The following is a 17,952-nucleotide window of genomic DNA, read 5'->3' as shown; positions in this document are numbered from 1 at the left end:
ATGATGGGGTAAAGCACATCTTGAAGGAGAGACGTGATGATAGAAGATTAGGATAGAAGGGCGGCGCGGTAGCACAGTGGTTAGCACTGCTGCTTCACAGCTCCAGGGTCCTGGGTTCGATTCTCGGCTCGGGTCACTGTCTGTGTGGAGTTTGCACATTCTCCTCGTGTCTGCGTGGGTTTCCTCCGGGTGCTCCGGTTTCCTCCCACAGTCCAAAGATGTGCGGGTTAGGCTGATTGGCCAGGTTAAAAATTGCCCCTTAGAATCCTAAGATGCGTAGGTTAGAGGGATTAGTGGGTAAAATATGTGGGGGTAGGGCCTGGGTGGGATTGTGGTCGGTGCAGACTCGATGGGCCGAATGGCCTCCTTCTGCACTGTAGGGTTTCTATGATTTCTATGAAGATTAGAAAGGGAATGGGGGACAGTACCTGAGAGGGAACTGTTTGTTAACTAATATATTGGCCGGAATTCTTCGGCTGTTCACGCCCCGCCCTACTGCCAGCAAGGACTCTCTGTCCTCAGCCTAATCTCCACTCACTGCAGCAGGACCAGAGAATCTGGTTGGTGTAAACGGCCGGAGAATCCCGCCCAATATTAATGCTGATACTTGGTGTTGGTTTGCTGGTCACAGACAGCTTTCACATTGACAACCACAGGAACTCATTGAAAGAAATCCTTCATGGATTCTAGTCAGTGACACATTAGCAACATTAAATGATTTTTTAATATTTTCTTTACTTCTGAGCCAAAGGCATGATCCAAGAAGCAGATTTTGAGGAGGGTTTTGAATATAGGAAGAATTCTAACACAATGTAGAGGTTTAAGAACAGGTTGCCTGCTGATTTTAATGTTCCTGATGCAGGCCCAACCAAATGAAGTATGTGTGAGGCACCTAACTGCTTAGAGTTGAATTTTCCTGGAATTTAACACTGCTGCAAGCTGCCAACCAATCAGATGCCAGCAGCTCTCCATTGCTGGCAGCATTGCTAAAATTGGTAGTTTCTGCCGACAATACAGTAATGCCTTCACCCGAGATCATTGTGGGATCCCTGGAGAGAGGTGAATGGTGTGAGGGGAATCGGAAGGGGAGTCAGACGCAAGAGCAAGGGGTTAGCTCTCAGTAGGCAACCCTTTCCCAATGCCGGGTTCCTCAATCAGGCAGTAAGTGCCTTTGAACGAGAGACATACCCCTGGGAGGTTGCTGGCAAACCTAACAGGATTTACCAGGTAGCCCTTGGGCAGAATGGGAAACACATGAGACTCCCTGAGCCAACACTGCTGGGCTCACCTTTAAAAGGCTCAATGAGTTCCCTGCAACGGCCCAATCCCACCCCCGCTGACTTAATGGGGTTCAGTTTTCCCTCTGATGGGAATGGGATGTCCTAGCCCAAGATTATGCAGACCTGCCCTCCACCCAACGCACTTCAGGGGGCTCCTTTAAATCTGGTCCACTGTTGGGAGAGCAGTTGGAGAGTCATAGCATCATTATGGCACAGATAGGAGGCCATTCAGCCCATCAAGAACACACCAGCTTTCTGTAGAATAATCCAGTCAATCCCATCGTTCCCCCCACCAGCCCGAAAAGTTTATTTCTCTCAAATTTCCTTTCAAAATCACCAATCATATCCATTTCCACCACCATCATAGGTAGCAAGTTCCAGATCATTATCACTCACTGTGTTAACAAATTCTTCCTTACCCACTACCCCCACCAAACCCCAACCTCTATCTCTTGCCCAAAAGCTTAAATTTGCATCCCTTAGTCTTTGTACCATCAGCTAATGGAAACAGCTTTACTGTGTCTATCTTTTTAAAATCTATCATGATCTTGTATACATTTATCAAATCACTTCTCAAAGGAGGACAACCCCAGCTTCATCAACCTTGTAGCTAAATACCTCCCTCTCTGGAACCATCTGGTAAATCTCCTCTGCACCTTCTCAAGGAGCTTCACATCCTTCCTAAAGTGTAAGAACCAGAACCAGATGCAATACTCTAGTTGTGGCCTAACCAGAGCTTGATGAAAGTTAAAGCATAACTTTTGTACTCAATTTATATCGCCCCGTGACCATTCTATTCCAAGATCCCATATCCCTAACCGGTCTCTCAATATCTCCTGTCACTTTCAAATATTAATGTACATGAACCCTCAGGTCCCTCCACACTCTTTCAAACTGTGTTGTTAAGTTCTATTTCCTCCTCCAATTACTGCTGCCATCTCACACTTCTCTGTACTAAATTCCACCTGCCACTGGTCTACCCATTCCTCTGGCATAACTGGCATCATCCGCACTGTTTGCCATATCTCCAAGTTTGATAACATTGGAAAATTTTAAAATTTTGCTCTGTTTCCCATTATCCAAGTCATTCATACACTAGAAAGGCAGTAGTCCAATCATTCAGCTTTGGGGAACTCCACTCATACCTCCAGTATGAAAAACAATCATCTGCCATGACTCACTGTGTTTTCGTGCTTGGGCCGATATTTTATCCAATGTTTTATCCAAGCTGACATTGACTCTTCTATTCCGTGAGTCTCAATTTTGTTAACCAGCCTTTTATGTAGTACTTTGTCAAAGACAACTGAACAAGCATGGAGTAGCCACTCTTCCATTCCCCATCTACACTTCCCGCTGCCTCGGCAAAGCAGCCAGCATAATTAAGGACCCCATGCGCCCCGGACATACTCTCTTCCACCTTCTTCCGTCAGGAAAAAGATACAAAAGTCTGAGGACACGTACCAACTGACTCAAGAACTGCTTCTTCCCTGCTGCTGTCAGACTTTTGAATGGATCTACCTTGCATTAAGTTGATCTTTCTCTACACCCTAGCTATGACTGTAACACTATTCTGTACTCTCTCCTTTCCTTCTCTATGAATGGTATGTTCTGTCTGTATAGCGCGCAAGAAGCAGTACTTTTCACTGTATACTAAAACATGTGACAATAATAAATCAAATCATCATATCAACAATGATCACAATGCAAAACACATGGGCTGGAATTTTACCGTCCTATGGCGTGGATCATGGAAAGGTCCATTGACCTTGGGTGGGATTTTACTGTTTTGGGACAAGTGAGACTGTAAAGTCCCACCCATGGTGTCACCAAGTCTATGGATTGTGTCATATTTTATCAGGAACTATGGGCTCTATGGGTTTGGTCTCTGACTGGCAATTCTTGGTATCCATTCTCTCTATGAATGCTTCATTTGCATTGAAGAGGGGCTGTTTGCCCAGGAAAACATTACATAACCATATAAATTGGTCTGACAGGTAATTACAGTTCCTCATGAAGAATCATAGGGGTAACATGATGCTTATTGAAAAGTGCTGACCTGGTTCACAAATCTACTCCACCCTATGAACAAACAGGGCGGCATGGTGGCACAGTGGTTAACACTGCGGTTTCACAGTACCAAGGACCCGGGTTCAATTCCCGGCTTGGGTCACTGGCTGGGTGGAGTTTGCACGTTCTTCCCGTGTCTACGTGGGTTTCCTCCGGGTGCTCTGGTTTCCTCCCACATTCTGAAAGACGCGCTGGTTAGGTGCATTGACCCAAACATGTGCTGGGCTGTGGCAATTAGGGGAATTTCACAGTAACTTCATTGCAGCGTTATAAATAAACTTTTAAAAAAAATTGTTATAAATGACTCATCATTTGGGATTTTACCTGGGTCAACAGCTTAGCATAACACCTTGGGCAGCTGATTAAGTGGGGAAATCATTTGGCTTCCAGGAAACAGTAAACGTCCCGAGTTAAACAAAAAGATTTTTCTTGTCACAATTTATTGACACTTACGGGAAGTGTGTGACTCACCCTCAACTGAGGATAAAACTGAACTTGACCATAATGCTGGGAACAGTCCAATAATCAGCTCAAGTATTGAGACTTTCAAAAAAGTGCTTGAAAAGTGTTTAAAAGTGTTTAAAAGTACCACATATTAGGTTTGATGGCAAAATTGAAGCCCACAGGATAAATGTAGTTGCAGTATAGATACAAAATTGGCTCTGGGATGGAAAACAAAGTTGTGGTGAATAGCATTTTTGTGGACTGGAAGGGGGTTTATTGTGGTCTTTGCCAAGGATTAGCACTAGAACCATTGCTGACTTTGATCTATGTTAATGATTTGTGAAGTCTTGTAGGAGAGTGGATGACATCACTGCCTCTGAGCCAGAAGCTCCAGGGTCAAGTCCCAAAACGAGTGGAAATAGCTGGAATGCTCTTAGAGACATTGTAGACCTGATGGGCTGAATGGCCTCCTTCCGTGCTTTACTATTCCATGAAATAGCAAGCAGTTGAGTGGAGGTGCAAGGCTGTAATCTGTTTGCTTTGTGTTGTAGCCTTGAAATTAATTTACATAGTTTCACTTTAGTTCAAAGTCTGACTGCCATGAGCAATGCACATGACCCAAAGACAAACCACTACAGTCAATGGGTAAATGAGCTGTTAGACCAGAAGGTCCCAGGTCTGATCCCAATGTGTCTGCTGAATTAATTGATCGAGGCTAATGCAAGAGGTAAGAACTACAATTTCTTTCAGAATCTTTAAGCTATAAAGGAGAATAATCAGCCAAGCTATCTGTTCTTTATGACTATCACAAGTTCTACAGCAATTACCCTTCAGAAGTCTTTTATTAGCTGTAAAGCACTTTGTCGTGTTCTGAAGTTGTAACGGGCGCTATATAAATGGAGATCTTTCTAATGAACCCTGCTAGAAAATATGTGTAAAGAAATGATGAGGATGTTTCCATTTTTAAATAGCCGAGTAATACTCCAGAGTGAATGCCAGGCATGGAACCATACCCAAGCAAGGGACAGATAGCACCTTCGTGGTCAGATCCTGGGGGAGGGGAAAAAAATCAATCATTCAATGAATAATATATTTTTAAAAACCTGTAATTTGAGATCTTGGAATTTCCTTCTTGTTGCAAAAACTGTTCCACGTCTGCCTTCTGTTTTCCTAGAATGGTGAGCAATTTAAAACGCTGAATTCGATACAGGAGTTCTGGAATAATATCCAATTCTTGCTGCTGCAGCTCTGTGAATAACTCCAAAACACTGCCTATTGTTTTGCCTGCTGGAATGTGATCAGTGCACAGGAACCTCAATGCCTGCATCTCCTCTGCATCCAATTCGAAACTAATTTTGTATAATCCTGAATTCTTCAAGGGAGTAGCCATCTTCCCCTTCAGTCTCCTAAAAGGAAAGCAAAATTTGGATTCAGAGATCATTTTCGGCTTAAGATGTTACCATTTTCTGTTAATGTGGCTATCCCTGGCAAGAGAGATGTTTACTGTGCATCCCTGGTTGCTCTGAGAAGGTGTCTTGTTTGTGAAAGCATCAGTGCCTCAGTGCCTTGCGAGACCATTTCAAATGGCACACTGGTTATGGAATTAGTCTACATTTACCTACCTGCTGGACCAGGTATGAATGCTGCATTTCCTTTCTTAAAAGGCATTTGTGAACCCAGTTAGGCTTTTACAACAATCTAACAGCTGATATCTGTACTTTCTTTCCACAGATTTGTAAATTGAATTCAAAATTTCAAATGGTCGAAATAGAATTTAAACCGCATTCTCATGAAAATTAGTCACTGATGCGCGTTATCACACACGAGGCTTGAGATGCTCAGGAAATAAAGGCTTTTATTTGCTGTTACAACGAAGCTTCTAATTATATACACGATCCCAGACTGAGGGGTCCCAGACAGAGCAGTGACCTTTATACCTCTCCCAGGAGGCGGAGCCCGACTGGGATGTACCACAATAACTATAATACAAGGTGTAACAGCCCAACCCTAACCCCAACAGCAACAAGTAGAACAACCCATCCCTAACCCCAACAGCAACATATATATACATACTTGTAGTACTGGCCAGACCCTGGCTCAGTACTATCCAGTGGGAACCAACGATGGTTCACCACAGTCATGAAACCAGTAAACCACCACATCTGCGAGATCTGATAGCATTACCCAAGAATTTTGAGTGACTGAACTTTTTGGACTATAGTTTGACTTTAGGTTGTGCAACTGCATTTCAAGTTTAGTGAATTTCAGTGGCAATTTTTGTCTCCAAATTGTTTCCCCACCTCTTCTCTGGAAGGTAATATTTCTTGCCAGTTACATCACCCAACAATAGATCACCCAAGTGACCATCATTCAGATGTAGATCTTAGAATCTTAGAATCCCTATAGTACAGAAGGAGGTCATTCAGCCCATCGAGTCTGTACCGACCACAATCCCACCCAGGCTTTATCCCTGTAACTCCACACATTTACCCTGCTAATCCCCCGACACTAGGGTCAATTTAGCATGGCCAATCAACCTAACCCACACATCTTTTGACTGTGGGAGGAAACCAGAGCACCCGGAGGAAACCCACGCAGACACGGGGCGAAAATGCAAACTCCACACAGACAGTGACCCGAGGTTGGAATTGAATCTGGGACCCTGGCGCTGTGAGGCAGCAGCGCTAACAACTGTGCCATCGTGCCATCCTTACAGATATGGATAGATTAAAACAAGAAGGACCTGCCTGTATGAGAGGGGGGAGGAGTACAGTGAGAGTAGTGGTACAGGAAATTAGGCAAACAGGACAAAAGACTGAAGTAAACATGCAAAAGGGACAATCAAAGAGGAGGGGGAATTATGACATTTCAGGGGCTCCCGTTAAACCAGCAGGGACTATAGAATCATCTCTTTTGAGTAAACAGAGGGGATACGGTTATGACCCTCTTTTCCTGACCGCCAGGAGTTATAATCCTTCCACTAAAGTAAGTGCTGAGTTTCAGATTAAACATTTGCCCACGGTCTAAACATCCTCATTAGATGGTGTAAACGATTCCATGGAACTAATGGAAGAAGAGCATGGGTTTCTTCCAGTCTCTGTGAAGCTGAGATCTGATGAGGCATATATCAGTATCATTAATGCAGCGCTCTGCAAGAATCTTGAGTTAGGGATTTTACACCTTATTCCATCTCAGACAGCAGAGACGGAATGCTTCTAGTTGATTTATGTGATGCCACTCCCAGTGTCAGACCATTAAGAAATGATGTAACATTTACCGACTGGTGGACTTTGATCTTCATTCTGAAACCAGCTCCATGCTGCTCTAAAGACAGTGAATGAGTTTGATAAATGCTAAGCTAGCTTTTTGCGATGGTTGGTTTCATCATCCAACATAGTATTATTGCAGAGGATACTCCCAAGATAGTAAAACTTTTGTCCCGAACTGAGGGGTGTGTGGTTGATAGTGACTGTGGGATCTTGGAATACGTGGCCATGGCCAAGGCCATGTGCAAGAGTTGAGTCTTTGCAAGTTGTAGAGGCTGCTGCGTGCCCTGAATTGGATGTGTACTCCTGTGTCCAGATCTTTTGAGTGGTTACTGGAGCATGGCCAAGAAATATCTGGCAAACAGAGCTGATGCCAATACTATTTATTTATTAATGTCACAAGTAGGCTTACATTAACACTGCAATGAAGTTACTGTGAAAATCACCTAGTCGCCACATTCTGGCGCCTGTTCGGGTACACTGAGGGAGAATTTATCATGGCCAATGCATCTAACCAGCACGTCTTTCAGACTGTAGGATGAAACCGGAGAACCCGGAAGAAACCCATGCAGACATGGGGAGAATGTGCAGAGTCCACACAGACAGTGACCCAAGCCAGGAATCGAACCTGGGTCCTGGCACTGTGAGGCAGTAGTGCTAACCACTGTGCCACCGTGCCGCCCCAATGGTATCATTGTACACTGTAGATTGTTGGTTTAAGAGATTATTGAAATGTTCAATAATGTTCAAGAGAGAATCTTGTGCCTATTTGTTAGGAGCTGATTATGATTTGCTGAGAGGATGAGTGTCACAGCGTTGGTTCTGGAGCCAGACTGATTGTCAACCTTCATGTAGAGCCTTCAGCGTGTTTTCAATGGCCGCTGTTTGACGCTCAACAGCCTTGTTTCCCCAGGATAGGTTCTTCATCTTTGTTTGGCCTGCATCGTGTGTTTTGTGTGATGGTATCTGGCATTCCTTACATATCTTACGTGAAATTACCAATAAGATCTGTGAGCATTGTACACTTTGTCTTGGTCTTTGTTGTCGAACCAGTTTTGGTGCTTCTATTTAGTGAACTCTAGGACCGTAGATGCCCTACTATAAGTAGCATCCTTTAACTTTTTCCAAGAATCTTCAATGGCAGTATTGTCCTCCAGGACATCAGCAATTCTTGTGCCTAGTTTGTATTCCCTGTTGGCCATAACATTAAGAAAGGAGTTCATCAAGCTTTCTTTGTGACATGACTGTGCTGAAGCAACTTAGATTTTATCTCCTAAGACACAATACTCCCAACAACCCAATGGTTACACTACTATTCTGCATCTCGAAGGGAGCAGGTAATACACACATCCTTGAGATCTCTTTCCTACAATAGCATAGTCTATCATGTGCCAGCATTTGGATCTGGGCTGCATCCATGTTGTTTTCAGGTTGTCTGCTTAAGGAAGACTGTAATGGTTAAAACACGCTGAAGGCTCTACATGGAGGTTGACAATCAGTCTGGTTCCAGAACCAACGCTGTGACACTCATCCTCTCAGCAGATCATAATCAGCTCCTAACAAATAGGCACAAGATTCTCTCTTGTTGGGTAGAACTGCACTTGGAAAGAAGGAGCTAACCACTGGATTTTGCTCTGTCAATACCGCGGTGTCCTCCTACTCCTCTCCATCTATTACAGTCTGAGCCCATTCGGGAAATGGAACCACCAAGAACATTGAGTTTGTTCTGGTAGGGTATGTTATATGTGAGTTATTGTGTGTGTTGCATGGTCCTTTTAAGCATTTGGCCATGTGGTAAGTCTGTGACATCATTGGCTACTTTGAGTGCTTTACTCTGTCCAGATCCAGCGACTGTGGAGAAAACAGCTACTTAATAAATCTGAAACAAAAACAAAATGCTGGCAAATTCTCAGCAGGTCTGAAAGCATCTGTGGAGAGAGAATAGAGCCAAGATATCGAGATGCTGTCAGAACTGCTGAGATTTTCCAGCATTTTCTGTTTCTGCTTCAGATTCCAACATCCGTAGTATTTTGCTTTTAACCAAATAAACCTGTTCTGTGGTTATAGTCAGAACCTACTTGCTATCACTTTCTGTTCATTTACCCTGTAACAAGTGCTACAATATAACAGGATCAAAAGAAAACTGGCAACGAGGAGTGGATTTTAATTCTTCAATGACAAAAACTTAAAAACTATTTATCATTTATATAGACGATCTGGAGGAGGGGACTGAGTGTAGGGTAACAAAGTTTGCAGACAACACAAAGATAAGTGGAAAAGTGAATTGTGTGGAGGGCGTAGAAGGTCTGCAGAGAGATTTGGACAGGCTGAGTGAGTGGGCGAGGATCTGGCAGATGGAGTATAATGTTAACAAATGCGAGGTTATTCACTTTGGCAGAAATAATAGCAAATTGGATTATTATCTAAATGAAAAGAAATTACAACATGCTGCTGTGCAGAGGGACCTGGGGGTCCTTTTGCATGAGATGCAAAAACCCAGTCTGCAGGTGCAACAGGTGATCAAGAAGGCAAATGGGATGTTGGCCTATATCGCAAGGGGGATAGAATATAAAAGCAGAGATGTCTTGCTGCATCTGTACAGGGCATTGGTGAGGCCGCAGCTGGAATACTGTGTGCAGTATTGGTCCCCTTATTTGCGGAAGGATATATTGGCCTTGGAGGGAGTGCAGAGAAGGTTCACCAGGTTGATACCAGAGATGAGGGGTGTTGATTATGAGGAGAGACTGAGCAGATTGGGTTTGTACTCGTTGGAATTTAGAAGGCTGAGGGGGGATCTTATAGAGACCTATAAGATAATGAAGGGGCTGGATAGGGTAGAGGTGGAGAGATTCTTTCCACTTAGAAAGGAAGCTAGAACTAGAGGGCACAGCCTCAAAATAAAGGGGGGTAAGTTTAGGACAGAGTTGAGGAGGAACTTCTTCTCTCAGAGGGTGGTGAATCTCTGGAATTCTCTGCCCACTGAGGTGGTGGAGGCTACCTCGTTGAATATGTTTAAATCACGGATAGATGGATTCCTGATCGGTAAGGGAATTAGGGGTTATAGGGATCAGGTGGGTAAGTGGAACTGATCCACTTCAGATCAGCCATGATCTTATTGAATGGCGGGGCAGGCTCGAGGGGCTAGATGGCCTACTCCTGCTCCTATTTCTTATGTTCTTATGTAAAAAACACAAGCACTGACCACCAGAAGACAACAGGATGTCCCGACATCGGACAAAATTAATGACAGGTTAGGCAACAGCTGACATTGAATCTGTAAAGTTATGGGCAGAAAGGAAGGTCCCTTGTTAATTAAACCTGCACCCCGAGGAGCTCACTACATGTATCATTAGAATAGGCACGGAGGTAGAGTGGGAGAGAAAACATTTTTGCACTGCAGAAAGTTTTTGGCTTTCACTGCCATAAAATCCAGGCCATTTTCTATCAAAGATGCTAGTGAAAAATGGCGGGAAATTCTGGCACCATTTTAGAAGGAATCCGAGAATTGGAAGCCTTATACAGAAATATTTCACTATTACATCTAAGTCAATAAAATATCCAAGGATATCGGAGTCCCTGTTTTCCTAAGCACTATTGGCAGTAAAACTTTTAAACTGCTAAAGAGCTTGGTTCCACCCAAGAAACCTGGTAGTAAAATTCATCAAAAACTAATCAAACTTTTAGAAGATCATTATGCCGCAAGACCATTGATCATAGTTGAGCATTTTCAGTTTCATAAAAGGAATCGGTTAGATGGAGAAAACATCGCACAGTTCATCGTGACCCTGAAGCGGCTCATGGAGCATTATGAATGTGGTGACTCTGTCGATGATGTTGTCCAAGACAGACTCATTTGTGGCCTTAGAAATGAAGCTGTACAGTGAAGATTATTAATGGAATGGAATTTAACGTTAAAGTTGGCTTTGGAGATAGCCGCTTAAATGGCACTTGCTGCAAAAGAGGCTTCTCAGCTAGGAGCAGGCTTGAGGATCCATAGCATAGGCACTACCCAGAGAAAGTCTACCCAGCAACAGACATGTCATTGCTGTGCATAAATAGGCCATTCACATGCTCAGTGCTGGGGCAAGAACAGCCAATGCAAAAATTGTGGCAGGATTGGTCACAAAGCCAGGGCTTGCTGGAAGAAAACAACTTCTGCAGAAACCAGTGCCTCTACCAAAGAAGAGAAAAAAATAATTTCACCAGAAGAATTTATAATAGAGAAGAAATGAACAACAGTATAAATGAAGACCAAACACACAAGTCTGATGAAGAATTAAAGCTGAATGTATTATCGATTGAAGGCAAATCACACAGGTTTTGGGTAATTCCAAAATTGAATGGATGATCAATTAGAATGGAGGTCTGATTCCTGAGAACACCTACAAACAATGTCTGAAGCATCTACCCATAAAGCCAGCAGATCTTGAGGACCTACACGAAAGAAATAGTGCCTCTCAGAGGATACATCACCATCAAAGTAGAGTTAAATGGGCAAACCGCAGAGCTGCCATTCCATGTTGTCCAAGGAAACTTTCCAGCTCTTTTTGGTCATTCTTGGCAAGAGAAGATGACGTTGAATTGGAATGTTGTGAACAGATTAGTGGATTTGAAGACAAATTTACAAAGCATGGTGGCACACTGGTTAGCACTGCTTCAGGGACCTGGGTTCGATTCCCAGCTTGGGTCACTATCCATGTGGAGTTTGCATGTTCTCCCCGTGTCTGCGTGGGTTTCCTCCGGATGCTCCGGTTTCCTCCCACAGTCCAAAGATGTGCGGGTTAGGTAAATTGGCCATGCTAAATTGCCCCTTAGTGTGCCGGGATGCGTAGGTTAGAGGGATTAGCAGGGTAAATATGTGGGATTACAGGGATAGGGCCTGGGTGGGATTGTTGTTGGTGCAGACTCGATGGGCCAAATGGCCTCCTTCTGCACTGTAGGGTTTCCATGAAAGCATCTTGGAGAAATACAGTACTGTATTCAAAGATACACTGGGATCAATGAAAGGAGTTCCAAGTGTCACTCAGCATTTAATCAAACAGCCAACCTATGAGTCTCAAGGTCAGAGCAATACCTTATGCTATTTGTCCAAAGGTAGAATCAAAATTGAAGAGATATATAGATACAGGAGTCTTAGAACCCATCACTATCAGTGACTGGGTGACCCCTATTATGCCTGAATGAAACCGGATGGCACTGTATGTATTTGTGGAGATTTCAAGTCAACAATCAATCCAGTTCTCTGTATGAATCAATATCCGTTATCATTGATTGAGAACTTACTTGCTGGCCTAGCAGGAGGACAGAAGTTCAACAAAATCGACTTGTCTCAGGCATATCTACAAATGAATGTTGTAGCTGAATCTCAGCACCTCCTTACCATCAACACTCATCGAGGTCTTTTCTGCTACAAATGATTGCCTTTTGGAATTACATCAGCACCCGCTTTATTTCAATGGTCAAAGGATCAGATCCCAAGTGGTCTACCGGGCGTACCATGTTATCTTGACGACATCTTAGTTATGGGCTCAAATGAACAAGAACATTTAAGTAATCTTGAAACAACCTTACAACATCTTCACTGCAAGGTCTTCATGTCAGGAAAGATAAATGCAATTTCTTCAGATATCCAATGTCTGGGCCATGTCATTGGCAGCAAAGGTTTATGCAAAGCTTCTAAGATGGAAGCTCCCTGGCCAACAAACGTAACACAACTGAGGTCATTCCTAGGATTGATAAGCTATCATGGAAAGTTTGTCTCAAACGTGGCAACCCTACTTAAACCACTGCAAAACTTGTTATGCACTAAACAAGCATGGCAATAGATAAAAGATTGCAAAAATATTTACAATGCAGCCAAAGAAGCATTGAAATGGTCAGAAGTGTTGGTATATTTCAAGGGCGGCACGGTAGCACAGTGGTTAGCACTGCTACTTCACAGCTCCAGGGTCCCGGGTTCGATTCCCGGCTCGGGTCACTGTCTGTGTGGAGTTTGCACATTCTCCTCGTGTTAGAATCATAGAAACCCTACAGTGCAGAAGGAGGCCATTCGGCCCATCGAGTCTGCACCGACCACAATCCCACCCAGGCCCTACCCCCACATATTTTTACCCACTAATCCCTCTAACCTACGCATCTCAGGACTCGAAGGGGCAATTTTTAATCTGGCCAATCAACCTAACCCGCACATCTTTGGTCTGCGTGGGTTTCCTCCCACAGTCCAAAGATGTGCGGGTTAGGTTGATTGGCCAGGTTAAAAAAATTGCCCCTTAGAGTCCTGGGATGCGTAGGTTAGAGGGATTAGTGGGTAAAATATGTGGGGGTAGGGCCTGGGTGGGATTGTGGTCGGTGCAGACTCGATGGGCCGAATGGCCTCCTTCTGCACTGTAGGGTTTCTATGATTTCTATGAACCCAAAGTTGCCACTACAACTTGCCTGTGATGCATCGCCATATGGAGTTGGAGGGTTGGTGTCACAAATACTAACAAGAAAGACCAATAGCTTTTGCGTCGCATATTCTAACCAGTGCTGAATCAAACTACACACTGTTGGAAAAAAGAAACACTGAACATTACATTTGGACCCAAGAAAGTTCCATCAATATCTTTTATGGCTGTCACTTCACATTGTTGATGGACTCTTAACCATCTTCCAGCCGTACCAAGGTATTCTGTTACTCACTGCAAGCAAGTGATGGTCATTAATACTATCAGCACATTCGTACAAAATCAAATATTGTCAATCTGAAAGCCATGCCGATACAGATACAGTGTCACGCTTACTTTTAGCTGCTGAATGCGTACCGCCAAGTAGTGTTCTCAATACATTTTACTTTTCACAGATAGGCAACATCCCAGTGACTGCTGCTCAAATCCAATGACACACAGGAAATGGTCCTGTGATGGGGAAGGTACTGGAAATAGTGTCAAAGGGAAGGATAGCGAGAACACATCCCAATTTGAAGCCAATTTGTTTCCAAAATAGGTATATTGTTTTGGATTCTGTGGAGGGGGATGACCCTCCAGGGGTAAGCCACGAGGACCAGATCGCCTGCACAGAGACAGGCTCAGAGGCCCAGAAGGGGATTAGGAGAGAAATAGTGGTGGGGATGCGATGGTTAGAGGCACGGACAGGTGGTTCTGCGGGCGCGAACAAGACTCCAGGATAGTAGTCTGCCTCCCTGGTGCCGGGGTACTGGATGTCTCCGAGAGGGTAGGAAGCATATTAAAAAGGGAAGGTAATCAAACAGATGTAATTGTACACATTGGTGAAAATGACGTAGGTAGAAAGAGCAGGGGAGTCATACGAGAGCAATTCAGGGAGATGGGTACTAGGCTAAAAAATAAGGCCTCTAGGGTAGCAATCTATGGACTGCTCCTGGTGCCTAGTGCTAGTGAGGCCAGGAACAGGGAGATTCTACAATTGAACACGTGGCTAAAGGACTGGTGCAAGAGGGAGGGTTTCAAATTCATAGATCATTGGGAAGTCTTCAAGAGAGGATGGCACCTGTACGGAAAGGATGGGTTACACCTTAACTGGAAGGGCACAAATATCCTGGCTGGGAGTTTTGCTAGAGTGTGTCGGCAGGGTTTAAACTAGTGTGGCAGGGGGGTGGGGATCAAAACAGTAGGTCAGTAAGTACTGAGGCTGGGGTCGAGCTGGGGGCCAGGGCAAGGCTAGATAAAAAGAAGAGCATTCTGGAGCAGGATGACCTGAGTGGGCCTGGAGGTCTGGAGTGCATCTGCTTCAATGTGAGCAGCATAACGGGTAAGACAGACAAACTTAGGGTCTTAATGCTTACGCGGAATTTGGATGTGGTTGCGGTGACGGAGACATGGTTAAAAGGACAGGACTGGCAGCTGAATATTCCAGGGTATAAGTGTTTTAGGCGAGACAGAGGAGGGGCTAAAAAGGTGGGGGAGTAGCGGTATTAGTTAGGAAGCATATTACAGCGGTGCAGAGGGTAGACAATTTAGAGGGGTCATGTAATGAGTCGCTGTGGGTGGAGCTCAGAAACAGGAAAGGTGCAATCACTATGCTGGGGGTATACTACAGGCCACCCAACAGCCCACGGGAAATGGAGGAACGGATATCATAGAATCATAGAAACCCTACAGTGCAGAAGGAGGCCATTCGGCCCATCGAGTCTGCACCGACCACAATCCCACCCAGGCCCTACCCCCACATATTTACCCACTAATCTACGCATCCCAGAATTCTAAGGGGCAATTTTTAACCTGGCCAATCAACCTAACCTGCACATCTTTGGATGTGGGAGGAAACCGGAGCACCCGGAGGAAACCCACGCAGACACGAGGAGAATGTGCAAACTCCACACAGACAGTGACCCGAGCCGGGAATCGAACCTGGGACCCTGGAGCTGTGAAGCAGCAGTGCTAACCACTGTGCTACCGTGCCGCCCCGGCACGGTAGCACAGGAGATTCTGGATATGTGCAGAAAAAATAGGGTTGTTGTAGTGGGAGACTTCAATTTCCCTGGTATAGACTGGAAAGTGCTTAGGGCTGGGGGTCTGGACGGGGAAGAATTTGCAAAATGCATACTGGAAGGTTCTTTGGAACAGTATGTAGATAGCCCAACTAGAGAGGGGGCTATACTGGATCTAGATCTGGGAAATGAGCCCGGTCAGGTCGTCAAAGTTTCGGTAGGGGAACATGTGGCAAATAGTGACCACAACTCTGTTAACTTTAGGATAGTAATGGACAAGAACGAGTTTTGTCCTAAGGGTAGGGTGCTAAATTGGGGGAAGGCTAACTATAGCCGGATTAGGCAGGAATTGGTGGCCGTTGATTGGAAGAGGCTGTTCGGGGGTAAGTCCACGTCTGGCATGTGGGAGTCTTTTAAGGAACAGTTGATAAGGCTGCAGGACAGGCATGTGCCTGTAAAAAGGAAGGATAGGAAAGATAGGATTCGAGAGCCGTGGATAACCAGGGAAATTGAGGATCTGATCAAAAAGGAAAGAGAGGCGTACGTTAGGTCCAGGCAACTGAAAACAGATGCAGCTCTGGAAGAATACAGAGAGAATAGGAAAGAACTCAAACGGGGAGTTAGAAGGGCAAAAAAAGGTCACGAAATGTTCTTGGCAGACAGGATTAAGGAGAATCCTAAGGCATTTTATTCATATGTTAGGAACAAAAGAGTTGTCAGGGAAAAAGTCAGACCTCTCAGGGACAAAGGAGGGGAATTATGCTTAGAACCCAAGGGAATAGGGGAGATCCTAAATGAATACTTTGCATCGGTATTCACAAAGGAGAGGGACTTGTTGACTGGGAGTGTCTCAGAGGGAGGTGTTGACCCGTTAGAGAGAATCTCCATTACAAGGGAGGAAGTGTTAGGTTTTTTAGGTAACATTAAAAGTGACAAATCCCCAGGGCCTGATGGCATCTATCCTAGACTGCTCAGGGAGACAAGAGATGTAATTGCTGGGTCTCTGACGGAAATCTTTGTCTCTTCATTGGACACAGGTGAGGTCCCTGAGGATTGGAGGATAGCGAATGTGGTACCGTTATTTAAGAAAGGTAGCAGGGATAACCCGGATAATTATAGGCCAGTGAGCTTGACGTCCGTGGTAGGGAAGTTGTTGGAGAAGATTCTTAGAGACAGGATGTATGCGCATTTAGAACGGAGCAATCTCATTAGTGACAGACGGCATGGTTTTGTAAGAGGGAGATCGTGCCTTACAAATTTGGTGGAGTTTTTTGAGGAAGTGACAAAAACGGTTGATGAAGGAAGGGCCGTGGATGTCGTCTATATGGATTTCAGTAAGGCATTTGACAAAGTCCCTCATGGCAGGTTGGCTAAGAAAGTTAAGGCTCATGGGACACAGGAAGAGGTGGCTAGATGGGTAGAAAACTGGCTTGGCCACAGGAGACAGAGGGTAGCAGTTGAAGGGTCTTTTTCTGGCTGGAGGTCTGTGACCAGTGGTGTTCCGCAGGGCTCTGTACTGGGACCTCTGCTATTTGTGACATATATAAATGATTTGGAAGAAGGTGTAACTGGTGTTATCGGCAAGTTTGCGGATGACACGAAGATGGCTGGACTTGCGGATAGCGATGAACATTGTCGGACAATACAGCCGGATATAGATAGTCTGGAAAATTGGGCGGAGAAATGGCAGATGGAATTTAATCCGGATAAATGCGAAGTGATGCATTTTGGAAGAACTAATGTAGGGGGGAGTTATACAATAAATGGCAGAGCCATCAAAACTATAGAAACACAGAGGGACCTAGGTGTGCAAGTCCACAAATCCTTGAAGGTAGCAGCACAGGTGGAGAAGGTGGTGAAGAAGGCATATGATATGCTTGCCTTTATAGGACGGGGTATAGAGTATAAAAGCTGGAGTCTGATGTTGCAGCTGTATAGAATGCTGGTTAGGCCACATTTGGAGTACTGCGTCCAGTTCTGGTCGCCGCACTACCAGAAGGATGTGGAGGCTTTAGAGAGAGTGCAAAGAAGGTTTACCAGGATGTTGCCTGGTATGGAGGGTCTTAGCTATGAGGAGAGATTGGGTAAACTGGGCTTGTTCTCCCTGGAAAGACGGAGAATGAGGGGAGACCTAATAGAGGTGTACAAAATTATGAAGGGTATAGATAGGGTGAACAGTGGGAAGCTTTTTCCCAGGTCGGAGGTGACGATCACGAGGGGTCACGGGCTCAAGGTGAGAGGGGCGAGGTATAACTCAGATATCAGAGGGACGTTTTTTACACAGAGAGTGGTGGGGGCCTGGAATGCGCTGCCAAGTAGGGTGATGGAGGCAGACGCGCTGGCATCGTTTAAGACTTACCTGGATAGTCACATGAGCAGTCTGGGAATGGAGGGATACAAACGAATGGTCTAATTGGACCAATGAGCGGCACAGGCTTGGAGGGCCGAA

The 17,952-nt window shown here is 44.8% G+C and overlaps 2 protein-coding genes across 4 annotated transcripts in view; one reads left to right on the top strand and one right to left on the bottom strand.

The window, feature by feature from the left end:
- The window catches only part of c14h21orf58 (chromosome 14 C21orf58 homolog), a 137,480-nt gene that overhangs the window by 29,422 nt on the left and 90,106 nt on the right, over positions 1-17,952 (top strand). The window lies entirely within an intron of this gene.
- Positions 1-17,952, bottom strand: part of LOC144503858 (caspase-8-like) — a 47,527-nt gene that overhangs the window by 24,823 nt on the left and 4,752 nt on the right. The window contains exon 2 of the mRNA XM_078228846.1: positions 4,895-5,197. Within this exon, the coding sequence (XP_078084972.1) occupies positions 4,895-5,181 (287 nt within the window). The 5' untranslated portion in view covers positions 5,182-5,197. The remainder of the gene's footprint in view (positions 1-4,894; positions 5,198-17,952) is intronic.

The sequence above is a fragment of the Mustelus asterias genome, chromosome 14, assembly GCF_964213995.1.
Source record: "Mustelus asterias chromosome 14, sMusAst1.hap1.1, whole genome shotgun sequence".
In the NCBI taxonomy this organism is placed as follows: Eukaryota; Metazoa; Chordata; class Chondrichthyes; order Carcharhiniformes; family Triakidae; genus Mustelus; species Mustelus asterias.
Note: the sequence above shows the minus strand (reverse complement) of the source record. Positions and strands in the feature narration are given on the sequence as shown.